This window comes from Rhinoraja longicauda, chromosome 43 (assembly GCF_053455715.1).
Source record: "Rhinoraja longicauda isolate Sanriku21f chromosome 43, sRhiLon1.1, whole genome shotgun sequence".
NCBI classification, from domain to species: Eukaryota; Metazoa; Chordata; class Chondrichthyes; order Rajiformes; family Arhynchobatidae; genus Rhinoraja; species Rhinoraja longicauda.
In genome coordinates this window covers 3,663,224-3,683,166 of record NC_135995.1, presented here as the reverse complement: position 1 = coordinate 3,683,166, position 19,943 = coordinate 3,663,224, and the positions used below count along the sequence as shown (strand labels likewise).

At 46.0% G+C, this 19,943-nt stretch overlaps 1 protein-coding gene across 1 annotated transcript; it reads left to right on the top strand.

The window, feature by feature from the left end:
* Positions 1–503: 503 nt before the first annotated feature.
* On the top strand, positions 504–4,785 carry LOC144612102 (putative G-protein coupled receptor 139). The gene is made up of 2 exons (XM_078431661.1): positions 504–573; positions 3,884–4,785. Exons 1-2 carry the CDS (start codon positions 504–506, stop codon positions 4,783–4,785), a joined length of 972 nt encoding a protein of 323 aa, XP_078287787.1.
* Positions 4,786–19,943: the final 15,158 nt, after the last annotated feature.

The following is a 19,943-nucleotide window of genomic DNA, read 5'->3' as shown; positions in this document are numbered from 1 at the left end:
TAGGAATGAAATGCAGATGCTGCTTTAAACCGAAGATAGACACAAAAAGCTGGAATAACTCAGCGGGACAGGCAGCATCTCTGGAGAAGTGGAAAAGGTGACGTTTCGTGTCAAGACCCTTCTTCAGACTATGTACATTATGTTCCTTTTCTTCTGCAATCTACTATCAATTAATTTTAATGGCACCTCTTTTGGCTACCTTGCCTTGACATGGAGTTCATTACCGTCTTGTTCCACCCCACTAATTAACGTTCTAGATCCACCTATCTGACACTCTCATACACAAAATGCTGGAGCAACTCAGCGGAACAGGCAGCATTTCCGGAGAGAACGATTGGGTGACGTTTTGGGTCGAGATCCTTCTTCAGACTTTGCAAATGTTTGCAATAACAATTATTCGTGACGTTATCTAACGTCGTCCCTTGAGATTGACTCCATCCATATATTGAGTCTTTCGGCGAATAATACAGCCGTTGTAGGGGCGTGCGCTCGCTGGTCGGGAAATGCATGAGCCTGTTACAGGTCCCGTGTATGCAATTTACTATCCTATTCTTGCCGCTTTCGGAGTTCCAGGTAAGCCTCTGTGGTAACATTGCATCAAGCATGCGTTGCATTGTATCAATTGTCCTGCGGCGGTTGTATACATCTAAGGTAGACACAAAAAGCTGGAGTAACTCAGCGGGACAGGGTAGCATCTCTGCAGAGAAGGAATGGGCGACGTGTCGGGTGGAGACCCTTCTTCAGATTGGGAGTCACTGGAAATGGAAACGAAAGATATATACGATGATGAAGAGAGATACAGAACAAATGAATGAGAGATATGCAAAAAAAAGTAACGATGATAAAAGAAACATGTCGTTGTTAGCTGTTTTTTGGGTAAGAACGAAAAATTGGTGCGAGTTGGGTGGGGCAGGGAAGCAGAGAGAGAAGAAATACCGGGGTTACTTGAAGTTAGAGAAATCAATATTCATACCGCTGGGATGTAAGCTGCCGAACCGAAATACGAGATGTGTAAGAAAGAACTGCAGATGCTGTTTTAAATCAAAGGTAGACACAAAATGCCAGAGGAACACAGCGGGACAAGCAGAATCTTTGGAGAGAAGGAATGGGTGACGTTTCGTGTCGAGATCCTTCTTCAGCTTGATCAATTTCTAGCATTACATTTGGACTCGCAATACAATTTACAAGCCAAACCGTAAAATGAGATTTGATATATAAAAGAAAAAGCCATTAGCATTCTGTGGATAATATTTCATACATTAGATAAATGTTCAGTCTGCAGAAGGGTCTCGACCCGAAACGTCACCCATTTCTTCTCTCCAGAGATGCTGCCTGTCCCGCTGAGTTACCCCAGTATTTTGTGTCTGCCTGCGAAATATGAGGTGCTGTTCCTCCAATTTGCGTTTAGCCTCACTCTGACAATGGAGGAGTTCGAAGACAGAAATGTCAGTGTGGGAATGAGAAGGGGAATTAAAGTGTTTAGCGCCCGGTAAACTAACCACCAACCATCTAGTTGATTTAATCAATGGTACAGTTGTTACCCTCGAACCCGCTATCCATTGAATATTATTACATTTGTCATGTTCCAAATATCTGTTTTTGATTAATTATAGAGTCACAGAGTCATAGAGTGATAGTGTGGAAACAGGCACTTCGGCCCAACTTGCGCACAGCGGCCAACATGTCCCAGCTACGCTAGTCCCACCTGCCTGCGTTTGGTCCATATACCTCTAAACCTGTCCTATCCATGCACCCTTCGAACTGTTTCTCAAACTTTGGGATTGTCCCAGCCTCAACTACCTCCTCTGGCAGCTCGTTCCTTACTCGCACCACCCTTCGTGTGAAAATGTTACCCCTCAGATCCCAATTACATCTTTTCCCCTTCACCTTAAACCCGTGTCCTCTGTTCGTCGATTGCCCTACTCTGAGCAGGAGACTGCAATCCACGTGATTTGTTCCTCTCATGAGGAATGAGGAATTATATGAACTATTATCCACAGAATGCTTTTATTCACAAAATGCTGGAGTAACTCAGCAGGTCAGGCAGCATCTTGGGAGAGAAGGAATGGGTGACGTTTCGGGTCGAGACCCTTCTTCAGACTGATGTCGGGGGTGGGACAAAGGAAGGATAAGAATCCTATCCTTCCTTTGTCCCACCCCCGACATCAGTCTGAAGAAGGGTCTCGACCCGAAACGTCACCCATTCCTTCTCTCCCAAGATGCTGCCTGACCTGCTGAGTTACTCCAGCATTTTGTGAATAAATCGATTTGTACCAGCATCTGCAGTTATTTTCTTATATATCCACAGAATGCTAATGGATTTTTCTTTTTTTTGTATCAAATCTGAATTTGCAATTTAGTTTTTTTTGTATCAAATCTGATTTTGCAGTTTAGCTTTTTTGTATCAAATCTGATTTTAGTTTAGCTTGTAAGTTGTATTGTAATGTTAGATGGATGACCCAATGTATTGCGAGTCCAAATGTAATGTTAGATGGATGACCCAATGGGGGACATCCTCTGGAGAAAAACTGTTAAAAGTGTAGAGTTTCTTTTTTCCCGCTCACAGTTTCCAAAATACTTCCACCGGCAGTTGGAATTAACCTAATCGAGAAGGTGGTAAGTGATAGGAGCAGAATTAGGCCATTCGGCCCATCAAGTCTGCCCCGCCATTCTTTCGTGGCTGATCCATCTCTCCTTCCTAACCCCATTCTCCAGCTTTCTCCCATGACCCACGTGAAGCACGAGACGACACTAATCGTAGAAAGAAATATCTGGACCCGATATGTTTTTGCACGTATTTTAGGGAGAACACACAGTTTAGCTTTGTTTAGTTTATTGTCCCGTGTACCGAGGTACAGTGAAAAGCTTTTGTTGCTGCTAACCAGTCAGTGGAAAGACCATGCATGATTACAATCGAGCCGTCCACAGTGTAGAGAAACATGATAAAGGAATAACTTTGGTGCGCACGATAAAGCCCAGTGACGTCCGAGGATCACGAATGAGGTAGATAGTAGTTCAGGGCTGCTTCTTAGTTGCGATTCAGTTGCCTGATAACAGCTGGGAAACAACTGTTCCTGAGTCTAGAGATGTGCGTTTTCACACTTCTGTACCCTTTGCCCCATGAGAGAGGGGAGAAGAGGTAGTGCCTATGCACGGCGCAACTCGCCTTTGATTCTGCTGGTGGCCTTGCCGAGGCAGCGTGAGGTGTAGATAAAACAGTGCAGATAGCGCAGCATATTGTCGTTGCCGTTTCTAAACGGTGAGGAATAATGTGTTCGTGTTTTTGGTGTGCGATGTGCGCACATGCACAGTGAATTGCGTCTCATATTATTGCACGGTTGTAATTTTAGATCTTTATTCACATCAGATATATATGTTAGATATAAGAGATGAATTTGGTACTTTAGTTTCGTTCAGTTTAGAGATACAACGCGGAAACAGGCCCTTCGGCCCACCGAGTCACGCCGACCCGCGATTTCCGCACACGAAAGAGGCAATAATTTACAACTACACCAAGCCAACTCATCTACGAACTCTTACGTCTTTGAAATATGGGAGGAAACCAGTCATGCCGGCGAAAACCCACGCAAGTCACATGGGAGAACATACAAACCATGGACTGACAGCACCTGTGCTCAGGATCGAACCGGGTCTCTGGCGCTGGTAGGCAGCAACTCTACCGCGGCGCCCAGTGGATGTGGTGAGAATGCTTCCACTAATGGGAGTATCCAGGACCAGAGCGCAGAGCATCAGAATAAAAAGACGTACCTTTAGAATAGAGATTAGGATGAATTTCTTTAGCCACGTTTGTTGGTAAGGATTGATTCTTCTGTAAACGTTTCAGAACTAACGAAGGTGTTTTTTCCCCCTACATTCCTTACAGTGAATATTGTGGCCATTGTAATCCTATCCCAGGGTAAATGCGGTCTGTCCAAGTGCATCACTTACTACCTGGTGGCCATGGCGGCGGCTGATCTGGTGGTCGTGTTTACAGGCGTGATACTGAATCGCATCGTTGATATTTACTTTCCCGGGAGTTACCTGTTGCTAACTCCGGCATGCAGATCCAAGACTGCTGTGGTGTATGCAACCAGGGACATTTCCGTCTGGTTGACTGTCTCCTTCACCTTTGACCGCTTTGTCGCCATCTGCTGCCGGAAGTTGAAAAACACCTATTGCACCAAGCAAACAGCAGCTGTGGTTATAGCCCTGGTGATAACTCTGAACTGTCTAAAGAACATCCCTTGGTACTTCGTGTACGATCCAATATACATCGTTAACAAATTGCCGTGGTACTGCCGGATAAGGCCAGTATTTTACATTTCGCCCGCGTGGTTAGCGTTCTCGTTTATGCACTGCATAGCCACACCTTTCCTGCCATTCTTCCTCATTTTGCTGCTGAATGCTCTGACGGTGAAGTACATAATTGCGGCAAGCAGAGTCCGCCGGGCGTTGAGGGGTAACCCCGCTGAAAGCAATCCTGACCCCGAGATGGAAAACAGGAAAAAGTCCATCATTTTACTCTTCAGCATATCGGGTAACTTTATCTTGTTATGGTTCACGTACACAGTACACTATTTGTACTATCGAATTACCAATACATATTCCTATTCGGGTTATAACGACCCGGTTTACATTCTCCAAGAAACCGGCTATATGCTGCTGCTTTTGAGCTGCTGCTCAAACACGTTTATCTACGCAGTAACGCAGAGTAAATTCCGACAGGAACTTCTGAAAATAGTCCAACTCCCTACGAAACTATTTCTCATGTGCCTCCGAAAATAAAATTAGTGTCCTGCTACAGTAATATGTCGACTAACTTGTTTATCGCTCCAATCTTTCATTCGGCACGACCTGACCATGTTCTGCGCATGTTCACGATCTACTTTATACACTGAATACACAATAAGCGAGTTCGGTATCTCGACTGAGCATGCGCTGGTCATAGGGCGCAGGAGCTAAACGTTCCCGCCGCTGATCTGCTGCGTTTAGACAGACCTGCTTTTCATCAGTATTTTCCAGTTTTACTTCGTAGAGGTAAGAAAACCTGCCACAGTGGGAAGGAATTCTCTGCCACAGAGGGCAGTGGAAGCCTAATCACTGGATGAATTTAAGAGCTCTAGGGGCTAGTGCAATCAAGGGATATGGGGAGAAGGTTATTGGGTTATTGGCACGGGTTATTGATTGTGGACGATCAGCCATGATCACAATGAATGGCGGTGCTGGCTCGAAGGGCCGAATGGCCTCATCTTGCACCTATTTTCTATGTTTCTATGAAAAATACTGCTTTAAAAAGAATTAATTAGGTGTATTTACGGTTGATTTGTACAAGACTAAATCATTTTGTAGGTTTTATTGGTTTAGGCTTCCTGTAGGGTCTCGACCTGAAACGTCAGCCATTCCTTCTCTCCAGAGATGCTGCATGTCCCGGTAAGTTACTCCAGCATTTTGTGTCCACCGGGTGATATTATAGGGAGGGTTTGATCAGACAAACCGCTCCGCTGGATGCTGACCTCTGCAGCTGTCTAATCGCTGCACGAACAGAATGCTTCAAGTTTACAGTGGTCATCCATTGACATTCCGCCCGCACAAAGCATCAATTCATTCACTCAAACGTTTGTTTTTCTTTTGCATCGCCGACACTCCGGAAAAACAATAATAACTCATGGTTTGGGAAATGCGACATATTCCTGCTTGAGGAGCAGCTCCCGTACAAGTTAAGCTGCAAAAGAAAAATCGTCACGATCTCGCTCACTCGCCGAAGCTTAAAGCAATAAAACCTACAAAACCATCTAGTCTTGTACAAATTAACCATAAATACACCTAATTAATATTTTTTAAAGCAGTATTTTCTTACCTCTACGAAGCAAAACTGGAAAATACGGATGAAAAGCCGGTCTTTCTCCACGCAGCATATCTGCCAGCGAATATGTTTAGCTCCTGCGATCTATAACCTGCGGATGCTAAGTCGAGATACCGAACTCGCTTTGCAGAACAATGCAGAATTGGAACAGGCCCTTCGGTGCACAATGGCTATGCCGACCATGTCTGCCTCTGACTCTCAGTCTGAAGAAGGTCAATTGGCTAGATCCTGATCAGTAACAAGTTCACAAGTTATAGAAGTAGAGTTAGGCCATTCGGTCCATTGAGTCTACTCCACCATTGACGTCTGCCTCCGAATCCCCTTTTCCTGCCTTCACCCCAAAACCCTTGACACCCCTTCTAATCAAGAATTTGTCCGACTAAAGAAGTTCCTTCTCACCTCCCTTCTAAAGGAGCGCCCTTTAATCTTGAGGCGATGACCTCTGGGTCTGGACTCTCCCACCGGTGGAAACATCCCTTCCACATCCACCCTATCCAAGCCTTTCATTATTCTGTATTGGCCCAGAGGGAATAATTTTACCAGCCACCAGTTCCAGATCCACAGATGCATATTCGTAACATATTCTTCTATGCTTTATCCCTTGCGCGGGTTTGCAAGAGTCTTTTCTGCGTCCTTGAGTACTTAAGGAAGTGGCGCTGGAAATTGTGGACGCATTGGTGATCATTTTCCAATGTTCTATAGATTCAGGATCAGTTCCTGTGGATTGGGGGGTAGCTAATGTTGCCCCACTTTTTAAGAAAGGAAGGAGAGAGAAAAAGGGGAAATTATACACCAGTTAGTCTGACATCAGTGGTGGGGAAGATACTGGAGTCAATTATAAAAGACGAAATTGCGGAGCATTTGGATAGTAGTAACAGGATTGTTCCGAGTCAGCATGGATTTACAAAGGGGAAATCATGCTTGACTAATCTTCTGGAATTCTTTGAGGATGTAACTAGGAAAATTGACAGGGGAGAGCCGGTGGATGTGGTATACCTTGACTTTCAGAAAGCCTTTGACAAGGTTCCACATAAGAGATTAGTGGGAAAAATTAGAGCACATGGTATTGGAGGTAGAGTGCTGACATGGATAGAAAATTGGTTGACAGACAGAAAGCAAAGAGTGGGGATAAATGGGTCCCTTTCAGAATGGCAGGCAGTAACTAGTGGGGTACCGCAAGGCTCGATGCTGGGACCGCAGCTATTTACAATATACATTAATGACTTGGATGAAGGGATTAAAAGTACCATTGGCAAATTTGCAGATGATACAAAGCTGGGTGGTAGTGTGAACTGTGAGGAAGATGCTATGAGGTTGCAGGGTGACTTGCACAGGTTGTGTGAGTGGGCGGATGCATGGCAGATGCAGTTTAATGTGGATAAGTGTGAGGTTATCCACTTTGGTGGTAAGAATAGGAAGGCAGCGTATTATCTGAATGGTGTCAAGTTAGGAAAAGGGGACGTACAACGAAGCATGCAGGTACAGCAGGCAGTGAAGAAAGCCAATGGAATGTTAGACAATAGACAATAGACAATAGGTGCAGGAGGAGGCCATTCAGCCCTTCGAGCCAGCACCGCCATTCAATGCGATCATGGCTGATCACTCTCAATCAGTACCCCGTTCCTGCCTTCTCCCCATACCCCCTCACCTCGCTATCCTTAAGAGCTCTATCCAGCTCTCTCTTGAAAGCATCCAACGAACTGGCCTCCACTGCCTTCTGAGGCAGAAAATTCCACACCTTCACCACTCTCTGACTGAAAAAGTTCTTCCTCATCTCCATTCTAAATGGCCTACCCCTTATTCTTAAACTGTGGCCCCTTGTTCTGGACTCCCCCAACATTGGGAACATGTTTCCTGCCTCTAATGTGTCCAATCCCCTAATTATCTTATATGTTTCAATAAGATCCCCCCTCATCCTTCTAAATTCCAGTGTATACAAGCCCAATCGCTCCAGCCTTTCAACATACGACAGTCCCGCCATTCCGGGAATTAACCTAGTGAACCTACGCTGCACGCCCTCCATAGCAAGAATATCCTTCCTCAAATTTATTCTAACACTGTGTCCCCTGGTTCTGGACTCGCCCAACATTAGGAACATTTTTCCTGCATCTAGCTTCTCCAGTCCTTTTATCATTTTATATGTTTCTATCATGTTTTTATATCATGTTTTTATATCATGTTTCTATCATGTTTTTATATGTTTCTAGGCGGCACGGTAGCGCAGCGGTAGAGTTGCTGCTTTACAGCGAATGCAGCGCCGGAGACTCAGGTTCGATCCTGACTACAGGTGCTGCACTGTAAGGAGTTTGTACGTTCTCCCCGTGACCTGCGTGGGTTTTCTCCGAGATCTTCGGTTTCCTCCCACACTCCAAAGACGTACAGGTATGTAGGTTAATTGGCTGGGTAAATGTAAAAATTGTCCCTAGTGGGTGTAGGATAGTGTTAATGTACGGGGATCGCTGGGCGGCACGGACTTGGAGGGCCGAAAAGGCCTGTTTCCGGCTGTATATATATGATATGATATGATATCAGATCCCCTCTCATCCTTCTAAACTCCAGTGAATACAAGCCTAGTCTTTTCAATCTTTCCTCATATGACAGTCCCACCATCCCATGAATGTTGGCCTTCATAACAAGGGGAGTTGAGCATAGGAGCAAAGAGGTCCTTCTGCAGTTGTACAGGGCCCTAGTGAGACCGCACCTGGAGTATTGTTTGCAGTTTCGGTCTCCAAATTTGAGGAAGGATATTCTTGCTATTGAGGGCGTGCAACGTAGGTTTACTAGGTTAATTCCCGGAATGGAGGAACTGTCATATGTTGAAAGATTGGAGCGACTAGCCTTGTATACACTGGAATTTAGAAAGATGAGAGGGAATCTTATCGAAACGGATAAGATTATTAAGGGGTTGGACACGTTAGAGGCAGGAAACATGTTCCCAATGTTGGGGGGAGTCCAGAACAAGGGGCCACAGTTTAAGAATAAGGTTTTAACACCAGTAGCAAAGGTAGTCAATAGACAATAGACAATAGGTGCAGGAGGAGGCAATTCGGCCCTTTGAGCCAGCACCGCCATTCAATGCCATCATGGCTGATCATTCTCAATCAGTACCTCGTTCCCGCCTTCTCCCCATACCCCCTGACTACGCTATCCTTAAGAGCTCTACCTAACCCTCTCTTAAATCCATCCAGTGATTTGGCTTCCACTGCCCTCTGTGGCAGAGAATTCCACAAATTCACAACTCTCTGGATGAAAAAGTTTTTTTCTCACCTCAGTTTTAAATGGCCTCCCCGTTATTCTAACACGGTGTCCCCTGGTTCAATTTTCCTGCATCTAGCTTGTCCAGTCCTTTTATCATTTTATATGTTTCTATCAGATTCCCTCTCATCCTTCTAAGCTCCAGTGAATACAAGCCTAGTCTTTTCAATCTTTCCTCATATGACAGTCCCGCCATCCCATGGATCAATCTCGTAAACGTACGCTACACTGCCTCAATTACAAGGATGTCCTTCCTCAAATTAGGAGACCAAAACGGTACACAATACTCCAGATGTGGTCTTACCATGGCCCTATACAACAGCAGAAGAACCTCTTTACTCCTATACTGAAATCCTCTTGTTATCAAGGCCAACATTCCATTAGGTTTCTTCACTGCCTGGTGTACCTGCACGCCAACTTTCAGTGATTGGTGTACAAGGACACCCAGGTCTCGCTACACCTCCCCCTTACCTAACCTAACTCCATTGAGTAAATAATCTGCCTCCTTGTTTTTGCCGCCAAAGTGGAGAACATCACATTTATCTATATTATACTGCATCTGTCACGCATCTACCCACTCACTCAACCTGCCAGGTCACCCTGCAACCTCCTAACATCCTCCTCACAGTTTACACAGCCACCCAGCTTTGTGTCATCCGCAAACCTGCTAATATTGCTTCTAATTTCCTCTTCCAAATCGTTAATATATGGTAAACAGTTGCGGCCCCAAAACGGAGCCTTGCGGCAATCCACTCGCCACTGCCTGCCATTCTGAAAAGGACCCATTTACTCCCACTCTTTGCTTCTTGTCTGCCAACCAATTTTCTATCCATGTCAACACCCTACCCCTAATACCATGTGCTCTAAATTTAGTCATCAATCTCCCGTGCGGGACCTTTTCAAAGGCTTTCTGAAAGTTTAGATACACTACATCCACTTGCACCCCTTCATCCATTTTACTTGTCACATCCTCCAAAAAATCCAGAAGATTAGTTAAGCATGATTTCCCTTTCATAAATCCATGCTGACTTGGATTTATCCATTTACTGCTATCCAAATGCAACGTTATCACCTCTTTAATAATTGACTCCAAGATCTTTCCCACCACCGAAATCGGGCTAACTGGTCTGTAGTTCCCCGTTTTCTCTCGCACCTTTCTTGAAAAGTGGAACAACATTATTTATCCTCCTATCCACAGGAGCCGATCCTGAATCTATGGAACATTGGAAAATGATCACCAATGCGTCCACTATTTCCAGAGGCACCTCCCTGTGGACCCTGGGATGCAGACCATCAGGCCCAGGGGATTTATCATCCTTCAGTCCCAGTAGTCTACCCAATACTATTTCTCCCCTAATGAAAATTTCTTTCAGTTCCTCTACCCCCCTTGATCCTCTGTCCTCCAGTACATCTGGGGGATTGATTGTGTCTTCCTTAGTGAAGACAGATCCGAAGTACCTGTTTAACTCTTCTGCCATTTCCTTGTTACCCATAATAATTTCACCCGTGTCTGCCTTCAAGGGACCCACATTTGACTTTGCTACTCTTTTTCTCTTAGCACATCTAAATAAGCTTTTACTGTCCTCCTAACATATCTGAAGAAGATTTTACTGTCCTTCTTTATACTCTTGGCCAACTTCCCCTCGTACTTCATCTTTTCAGCCCGTATTGCCCGTTTGTTACTTTCTCTGAAAGTTTCCCAATCCTCTGGCTTCCGGATATTCTTTGCTATGTTATACAACTTTTCTTTTAGTTTTATTCCATCCCTAACTTCCCTTGTCAGCCGCGGTTGCCTCCTATTCCCCTTAGAATCTTTCTTCCTTTTTGAATGAAATGATCCAGAGTCTTCCGGATTATGCCCAGAAATTCCTGCCATTGCTGTTCCCCCGTCATTCCTGCGAGGATTCCTTTCCAGTCGACCTTGGCCAGCTCCTCTCTCATGTCTTCATGGTCCCCGTTGTTCAACTGCAACACTGACACTTCCGCTTTAATCTTCTCCTTCTCAAATTGCAGTTTAAAACGAATCATATTATGATCACTACCTCCAAGCAGTTCCGTTACCTCGAGTTCCCTTATCAAATCTGGTTCATTCGACAACACTAAATCCAGAATGGCCTTTTCTCTGGTAGGCTCCATTACAAGCTGCTCTAAGAATGCATCTCGGAGGCACTCTACAAAGTCTCTTTCTTGGGGTCCGGAACCAACCCGATTTTCCCAGTCTACCTGCATGTTGAAATTCCCCATCACCACAGTGGCATTATCTTTCTTAACTGCTGCATCTTACACCTTACACCCGGGCTACTATTTGGGGGTCTTTAGATAACACCAATTGGTGTCTTCTTGCCTTTACCATTCCTCAACTAAATCCACAGTGACTCTACCTCGTGTGTCTATTTGTCTTCCCTCGCAAGGGACTGAATTTCACCCCTCACCAGCAGAGCTACCCCACCGCCTCTGCCCACCTGCCTGTCCTTTCTATAGGATGTATAACCCTGAATATTGTTTCCAGGCCTGATCCTCCTGCAGCCACGTCTCTGTAATCCCCAGAATGTCGTATCTACCAACCTCTAACTGAGCCTCAAGCTCATCTACTTTACTTCTTATACTTTGCGCATTCATATACAATACTTTCAATTCCTTACTAATCTCACCCTTCACATCGATCCCTATTGCACTTGGCCATACTAGCTGGCCATACACGTTGCCTTTGTGAGCTTTTCCCCCCGTTCATTCTGGGGTCATTAACTATCCCTTTAATCTCTTTCCCTTTAACTCCATCCTTGACTATCCCATTTGACCCCCCCCCCTATTTCTTCAATTCCAAGCAAATTTCAAAACAATGAAACGCGTGGCAGTGGGTTGGGATTGAAATGTTGCGCCTTAGTTTGTTATTTGCGAATTCCATAAGTTTTACAATTTCTTTGATACCCGCAGTGTCGGTGAATACGTCCAGTCCGATTCGTCCCGGAAGCTCTGTGAAACTGACCAGCGCAATAGTCGATTGGCCTCATAGCAACGAATTGCATTGGGATATGAAAAACACTCGGATAACTTATTTTTTATTTTATTTTTTCATATTTCAGATACAGCGCGGAAACAGGCCTTTTCGGCCCACCAAGTCCGCACCGCCCAGTGATCCCCGCACATTAACACTATCCTACACACACTAGGGACAATTTTTTACATATACCCAGTCAATTAACCTACATAACTGGGGGTGAATTCGAGATCTTCTGGACATTGAACTACCAGCCGATCCATGCAGACTCGAATCACTGATTCGATTTAAAAACTTTCTTCGACAGCAAGTTTCAAAGATCCGTTGTGGGTCTCTACACGTACACTGTTAGATACAGGAAGGGAAATCATTCTGATGACAGTCGTTTGTTGTAGATATCAGGCTAGTCCGCATCAAAAACGACGGTATCATTTGCAGACATTAATTGGCGTTAACATCTTCCTTCTCGATCTTCTAGATTCCCAAAAAGTTCATCTGCAGATTGAATGGGTAGTAAAGAAAGTAAAGAAAGCAAACGCGGTGCTGACATTTATTTCGAAAGGGATTGTACTCAAACACAGCGATGTAATGGTGAGGTTCTATAAGGCGCTGGACGGGCTGCATTTGGAATATCGTGAACAATTATGGGCACCATATCTGAGGAAGATTGTGCTGGCTCTGGAGGGGGTGCAGAAGAGGCTTACAAGAATGATTGGAGGAATGAGTGGTTTGCATATGGTGAGCCCTGGACGGCACTGGGCCTGTACTCGCTGGAGTTTAGAAGAACGAGGGGGTCCAGATTGAAACGTACAGAACAGTGAAAGGCTTGGATAGAGTGGATGTGGAGAGGATGTTTCTACTAGTGGGAGAGTTTCGGAGTAGAGGACACAGCCTCAGAATTAAAGGACGTTATTTTCTTTCCATTGCTCTGCGGATGACAGACAGCTTTATCTCCCCCTGAAACCCAACAACCGCTCAAATTTAATCAGCCTCATGCACTGCCTTGAGGACATAAAATGTTGGATGGCACAGAACTTCATTTAACTAAACGGGAGCAAGTCTGAGGTCATCCTATTCGACCCGCCCCCCCGACTCCATCAAAACGATAACAGGCAGCCTTGGAAGCCTATCGTCCCTGGTCAAACCGCATGTCAAAAACCTGGGCGTGATATTTGACTCTGCATTAAAGTTTGACAAGCAAGTCAACGGTCCGGTAAAAGCTAGTTTCTTCCAGCTTCGTACCATAGCTAAAATCAAACAATTCCTCCAATTTGACGACATTGAAAAAAATCATTCACGCATTCATTTCCTCCCGCCTAGACTACTGCAACTCGCTATACACTGGAATCAGCCAATCATCCCTGTCCCGCCTGCAATTGGTCCAAAACGCCGCAGCGAGACTCCTGACGGGTACCTGTAAAAGGGACCACATCACCCCGATTCTGGCCTCTCTCCACTGGCTCCCAGTACAGTACAGAATCAACTTCAACCTCCTGCTATTCACATACAAAGCCCTAAACGTGCTTGCCCGTCCCACCCCCATATCAAAAATCTTCTAACCCACCACTCTATCTCCAGGTCCCTCAGGTCGGCCGATTTGGGGCTACTCACTATCCCGCGGTCTAGGCTTAAGCTCAGGGTTGACCGCGCTTTTGCGGTTGCAGCTCCGAGACTGTGGAACAGCATCCCTTTCCCCATTAGAACTGTCCCCTCCATCGACTCCTTTAAGTCCAGGCTCAAAACCTATTTCTACTCCCTAGCGTTTGAGGACCTCTGAGAGGGCGCTGTGAACTGTTTATGCATGTGCTGTTATGTTTGTGTGCCATTGTATGTTCGTTTCTTAATACCTGAACTGATGTACAGCAATTTGGTCAACGTCGGTTGTTTTAAAATGTGCTATACAAATAAAATTGACTTGACTTGACTTGACTTATTTTACGAAGGAGATGAGGAAGATTTTTTAGTCAGAGGTTGGTGAATCTGTGGAATATCCTCGCCTCAGAAGGCTGTGGATGTCGCCAGTGGATATGTTTAAGGCAAGATAAATAGATTCTTGGTTAGTACGGGTCACAGTGGTTATGGGGAGGACAATGCGGTTAGGAGGGAGATATACATCAGCAATGATTGAATGGCGGAGTAGACTTGATGGGCCGAATGGTCTAATTCTGCTCCTTTCACTCGTGACATCCTGGCCTTATGACTCTCTACCGCTTGTATAAATGTGAACTTTTCACCGTGTTATTTCCTCTGTGGCTCCGGGGATCCTGAAAGTTGAAACAACAGCACATGCGCATTAGGATGGAGGAGATTTCTCCCTTCTGATTCTGGGCCATGTACATTGGGCAGTCCACAATGGACACCGATCATCTAATTGTCATCGTCTCCATGCAGTCCCTGCTTGACGCGCTGATTCTCGTTTACTTTCTGAACGTGCTCTCCTTTTATCCCAATGCTGCTCAGAGTTTGGAATTTAGAGATACAACGTGGAAACAGGCCTTTCGGCCCACCGGGTCCACGCTGACCACGGGACGATCATACATACGCTCGTTCTATCCTGTACACTGGCGGAAATTTACAGAAGCATATTAACCGACAAACCTGCACGACTTTGGGATGGGGAGGAAACCGAAACACCCGGAGAAAACACACGTGGTAACGGGGAAAAAGTAGAAACTCCGTGCAGACGGCACCCGCACTCACGATCAAACCTAGGTCTCTGTCGCTGTGAGGCAGCAATTCTACCGCTGCGCCACTGTGCGGCCCATGAAGTGATATCGCCTCATTACCACGTTGCTTGCAAACACATCTATCCAAATTGTAAATGTATTTAACAAACAGCAGTAGTCCTCGCATCAATGCATGTGATGGAGTCATGGAGTCACAGAGTGAAATGGTATGGAAACAAGCCCTTCGGCCCAACACGTTCCAGCTATACTAGTCCCTCCTGCCCAAATATCCCTCCAAATCTCTCCTATCCGCCCGTGTGATATACCATCGATCAGAGTTATCCAAGCGCAAGTGCAACCATCTGCCTCTTATTACCAGGCCAATATTCAATCCAATTTCCACTTAACCTCGTATCCCATGAGCTGCACTATATTGGACCACCTTCCCTCCTCGAAACTTGTCAATATTCTTACTGGCGCATCTGTTATCTACATCAACTGTATTGTCCGCATTAATATGTTGTTCAAACTCTTTGAATAGTTTTCCCAGGTCGACTATCTTTGATTGTACAGTCTTCGTGATTGTAAATTCATCTTTAGCCTCGCATCTCACTTATGTGACTTCAGCCTGAGGAATATACTCTGACCATTTACTTTATTAAGCCTGTCGTGATTTTGCTATCCTTATGAAAGTGACCTCCAACTCTCATATCATCATATCATATCATATCATCATATCATATATATACAGCCGGAAACAGGTCTTTTCGGCCCACCAAGTCCGTGTCGCCCAGCGATCCCCGCACATTAACACTATCCTACACCCACTAGGGACAATTTTTACATTTACCCAGCCAATTAACCTACATACCTGTACGTCTTTGGGTACGTCTCCTACGCATCTGGGGTAAATAGTCACAGCTGTCACGCCTCCCCTTACAAATTAGACGGTTCCTGGGTAGATTCTCCAGTTGATGATCCCTGGGTCTGTTCCCCTGTGGAGATCTTGGGACCTGGGATGAAGGAACAGAGAGACGGTAGTGCGGCAACACCGCAACATGGCATCAAACTTCGAGATGTGTACAGCAATTCAAGGAGTGCCAATGTGGAGAGATCAGCATCATCTAATATCCCGTCACCCACTCTCCATCAAAAACGTTCTTTACTCCACGTGCCCCCTCCCACTCCCCTTTAGAGTCAGGGTGAATTTCAGGGATTGACCATAGAGTACAGAAACAGGTCCATCGGCCCGCCTCGTTCATGCCGACTTATCTGTTAGTTCCATTTGTCCACATGTTGCCCATATTCCGGTAAAACGTTATTATCCATGCACATGTCCAAGTGACTTTTAAATGTTGTTATTGTATCTGCCTCAACTATCTTCTCCGGCAGTTTGTTCCATACATCCACCACACGACATGAAATGGTTGCCCATCATGCTCCTATTAAATCTTTCCCCTCTTATCTTAAATTTATGTCCTGTGGTTCTTGCTTCCCCAACCCTGGATAAAAGGTGCTGTGCCTTCACCCTATCAATTCCCATCATAACCTAAAGCCTTCTTTACCACCCTATCTACTCGTGACTCCACTTTCAGGGAACTCTATCATTCACTCTGTCGGTCCTGTCCAGTTTGACTTCCCAAAATGCAACCATGTAACGACCAAGGGGAAGAACCTTTCCTTTTATGAGCCAGGAAATGAGCCTCTCCTGGTGTTTCAGTGAGAGAGCATTTTGGCAACAAAGATTACAGCTCCATAGTATTAAAAGAGTTGTGAATAGGTCTGTCTGGATCTTGGGGGAAGTATTAAATTGGGGCAGGGTCCATTACAGCATTATTAGGCGGGAACTTGGGAGACTGAAATGGGGGCCGCTGTTGTTATGCAAGTCCAAATCTGACGTGGGAGTTTCGCTGGGAAATGTCTATGTTCTCCAGAGATGCTGCTTGACCTGCTGAGTTAGTCCAGCACTTTGTGCCTTTGGCAACTGGGTGGAGATGATAAAATTGGCGAATGCGCGGATGGTGAGGAAGGTTGTCAAAGTATTCAGCGGGATGTAGATTTGCGGGATGTAGATGTAGATGTAGAAATGGGCAGAGAAACTGCAAAGTAAGTGTGAGGTGTTGCACTTTGGAAGGCCATATTTCAGGAGAAAATATGGAGTTAATAGCGAGACCCTTGATGTGCAGAGGAGGTTTGGGGTCCAAGTCCATAACAACCTGAAAATGGCAATGATAAAAAGACATATGGTATGCTTGCCTTCATCGGTCAGAGCATTGAGTATCAGAGGTAGTGGCTATCAAGGAGTCTTTTGTTTAGGCAAGTGGACATGCAATGAATGGAGGGATATGGATTACGTGCAGGCAGGGGAGATATGTTTAACGGCACGGATATTGTGGGACAATGGGCCTGTTCCTGTGCTTCATGTTCCCCACCACTGATACCTGAGCTTGCAGACCCTGCTGGGTCACTGGTCAATCCTTGACTTGAGTCTCCACTCGTTGCTCCCTGGGGTTCCTGAGTTGTGTCCGACGGTGGATCTGGAAGAAGAGAATGGAGGCGGGAGAGGGAGGGAGAGAGATTAAAACAGAATGATCAGCTCATCACGTGGGAAGTCGGCTGCAGACAAAGAGTCCGTGCAAACACCAAAAAATACCAAGTCTCACAGGTCACACGTCTCGCCTTCAACATTGCATCCTCCTCAAACACGATCTACGCCTCGTTCCCTTTACAGAGTGCTCTCACACTCTCTCCCAGACTCTCTCTCTCTCCCTGACTCTCTCTCTCACGCCGACACTCTCTCTCTCTCTCACTGACTCACTCTCTCCCCGACTCTCTCTCTCTCGCCAACTATCTCGCCGACTCTCGCCGACTCTCTCTCGCCGACTCTCTCTCCTTCCCTGACTCTCTCTCTCCCTCCCTGACTCTCTTTCTCCTTCCCTGACTCCCTCTCTCTCCCTCCCTGACTCCCTCTCTCTCTCTCCCTGACCCCCTCTCTCCGACTCTCACTCTCTCTCCCTGACTCTCTCCCTCTCCCTGACTCTCTCCCTCTCCCTCTCACTCCCTGACTCTCTCTCTCTTTCTGACTCTCTCTCTCTTTCTGACTCTCTCTCTTTCTGACTCTCTCTGTCTTTCTGACTCTTGCTCTCTCTCGCTCTGGCTCTCTCTCACTCTCTCTCACTCTTTCTCTCTCTCACTGTGACTCTATCTCTGACTCCAGCATTCAGCCCCTGCCCCTATGGGTCAGTCTGTCTTCAAAATACATTCTCCTCCCCCCACTCCAGTCCCCCTCCTCCCCCGACCCAATCTCCCTGCTCCTCCACTCCAGACCCTCTCTCCTCATGTTACCCTCCCCAACTTGTCCCCACTGCTCCAATGATCACTCCATCGATACCTGAGCTTGTATCTGGTTCTGGGACAGTGGACAAATCCTCCCGGGGTTCGGTGTTGTTTCCTGGGGTTCCTCAGTTGGAACGGAGGCTGGATCTGTAATAAAGTGTGGACAGACAGTGGGTGTAGTGCGGAAATAATCCAGCAGCTCTGTGGGATGGAAGGAGACTGAAGTGCGTGGCCAACATCAGTCTCTGGTGACCCCAACGATTATCCATCCCTCTCCTGCATCCCCTCTCCCTCCACTCCTTCATTCCATCCATTACTCAATGCAATCTGTCCATCATTATCCCTCTGACTTCATGGCCCTTCCCCTTGCCTTCTCACCCCTCTCTCTCCCCCCCCCATAGCCGTCTCTCTACCTCGCCCCCCTTGCCCACCAGCCTCTCTCCCCTTTCGCTCCTTTCTCTTTTCCCCCTTTTCCCATCGTACCCGTGGAGGGGAGGTGTCGTAAGGGGATGACTGATTCCAGTGGGGGAACAGCTGGGTCCCGGGGTGGGAGGTTGGGCGGGGGGTGGGTGCTCCCCCAGCAGAGGGGGTAAGGTAGGACTCGATCATGTTTGGAGGTGGGGCAAAGAAGCAACAGATCACGTCCCCTTGATAACATATGATTAGTGTTTGTCGGCACTGGGCCTGCACTCGCTGGATTTAGAAGGATGACAGGGGACCTCATTGAAACTTGCCAAATAGTGAAAGGACTGGATTGAGTGAATGCAGAGGATGATTCCACAAGTGGGAGAATCTGGGACCAGAGGCCGTAGCCTCCGAACAAAAGCAGATGAGGAGGCATTTCTTTAGCCAGATGGTGGTGAATCTGTGGACTTCATTGCCACAAAACGCTGTGGGGACCATGTCAATGGATATTTTTTAGGTGGAGATTGATAGATTCTTGATTAGTATGGGTGTCAGGGGTTATGAGAAGGCAGGAGAATGGGGTTGAGAGGGATAGATAGATTGATTGGTAGAATAGACTTGATGAGCCGAATGGCCTAATTCTGCTCCTAGAACTTCTGAGCTTGGTCACAGGGGGGAGTGGGACTAGTGACAAGGTGGGTCTTGCTTCCCCAACCCGAGATAAACGATGTTGTGCATTTATCCTGACGTTTATACCCCATATGAGATCATCCCTCAGCCTCTTGCGCTCCAAGGAATAAATTCCTAGCCAGTCCAACTTCTCCTTATAGCTCAGGCCATTGTTCCTTGCAACATCCTCGTAAATCATCTCTGCAATCTTTCCAGCTTAAGAACATCTTTCCTATAATAGGATGACCAAAACTGATCACACACTCCACATGTGACCTCACCAACATGACATCCCAACTTACCAATGACATCACGTTACCTCACAATGGTAACACGACATCTCCCAACTTATGTATTCAGTACCTTTACTGATGAAGGCCAATGTACCAAAAGCCACCTTTGCCACCCTGTCGATCTGTAATGTCACCCTCAGGGAAATGTGCTCATGAACAAGGACCAGGGGCCACAATCTTAGGATAAAGGGGAGGTCATTTAAAACTGAGGTGAGAAGGAACCTTTTCACCCAGTGAATTTGTGGAATTCCCTGCCACTGAACATTTAACATTTGAGAGGTTTTGCAGGATTATTATTGCATTTCACATCGCAGGGTGTTGCAATATTTCTTTAATGCAAGGCAATCACTGCATTTAACATTGCAGCAGCCTGAAAAGTCATCCTAATGCGATGCATTTGTTGCATTTAACATTTGAGAGGTTTTGCAAAATTATTGCAATTAATTTAATGCATTTAA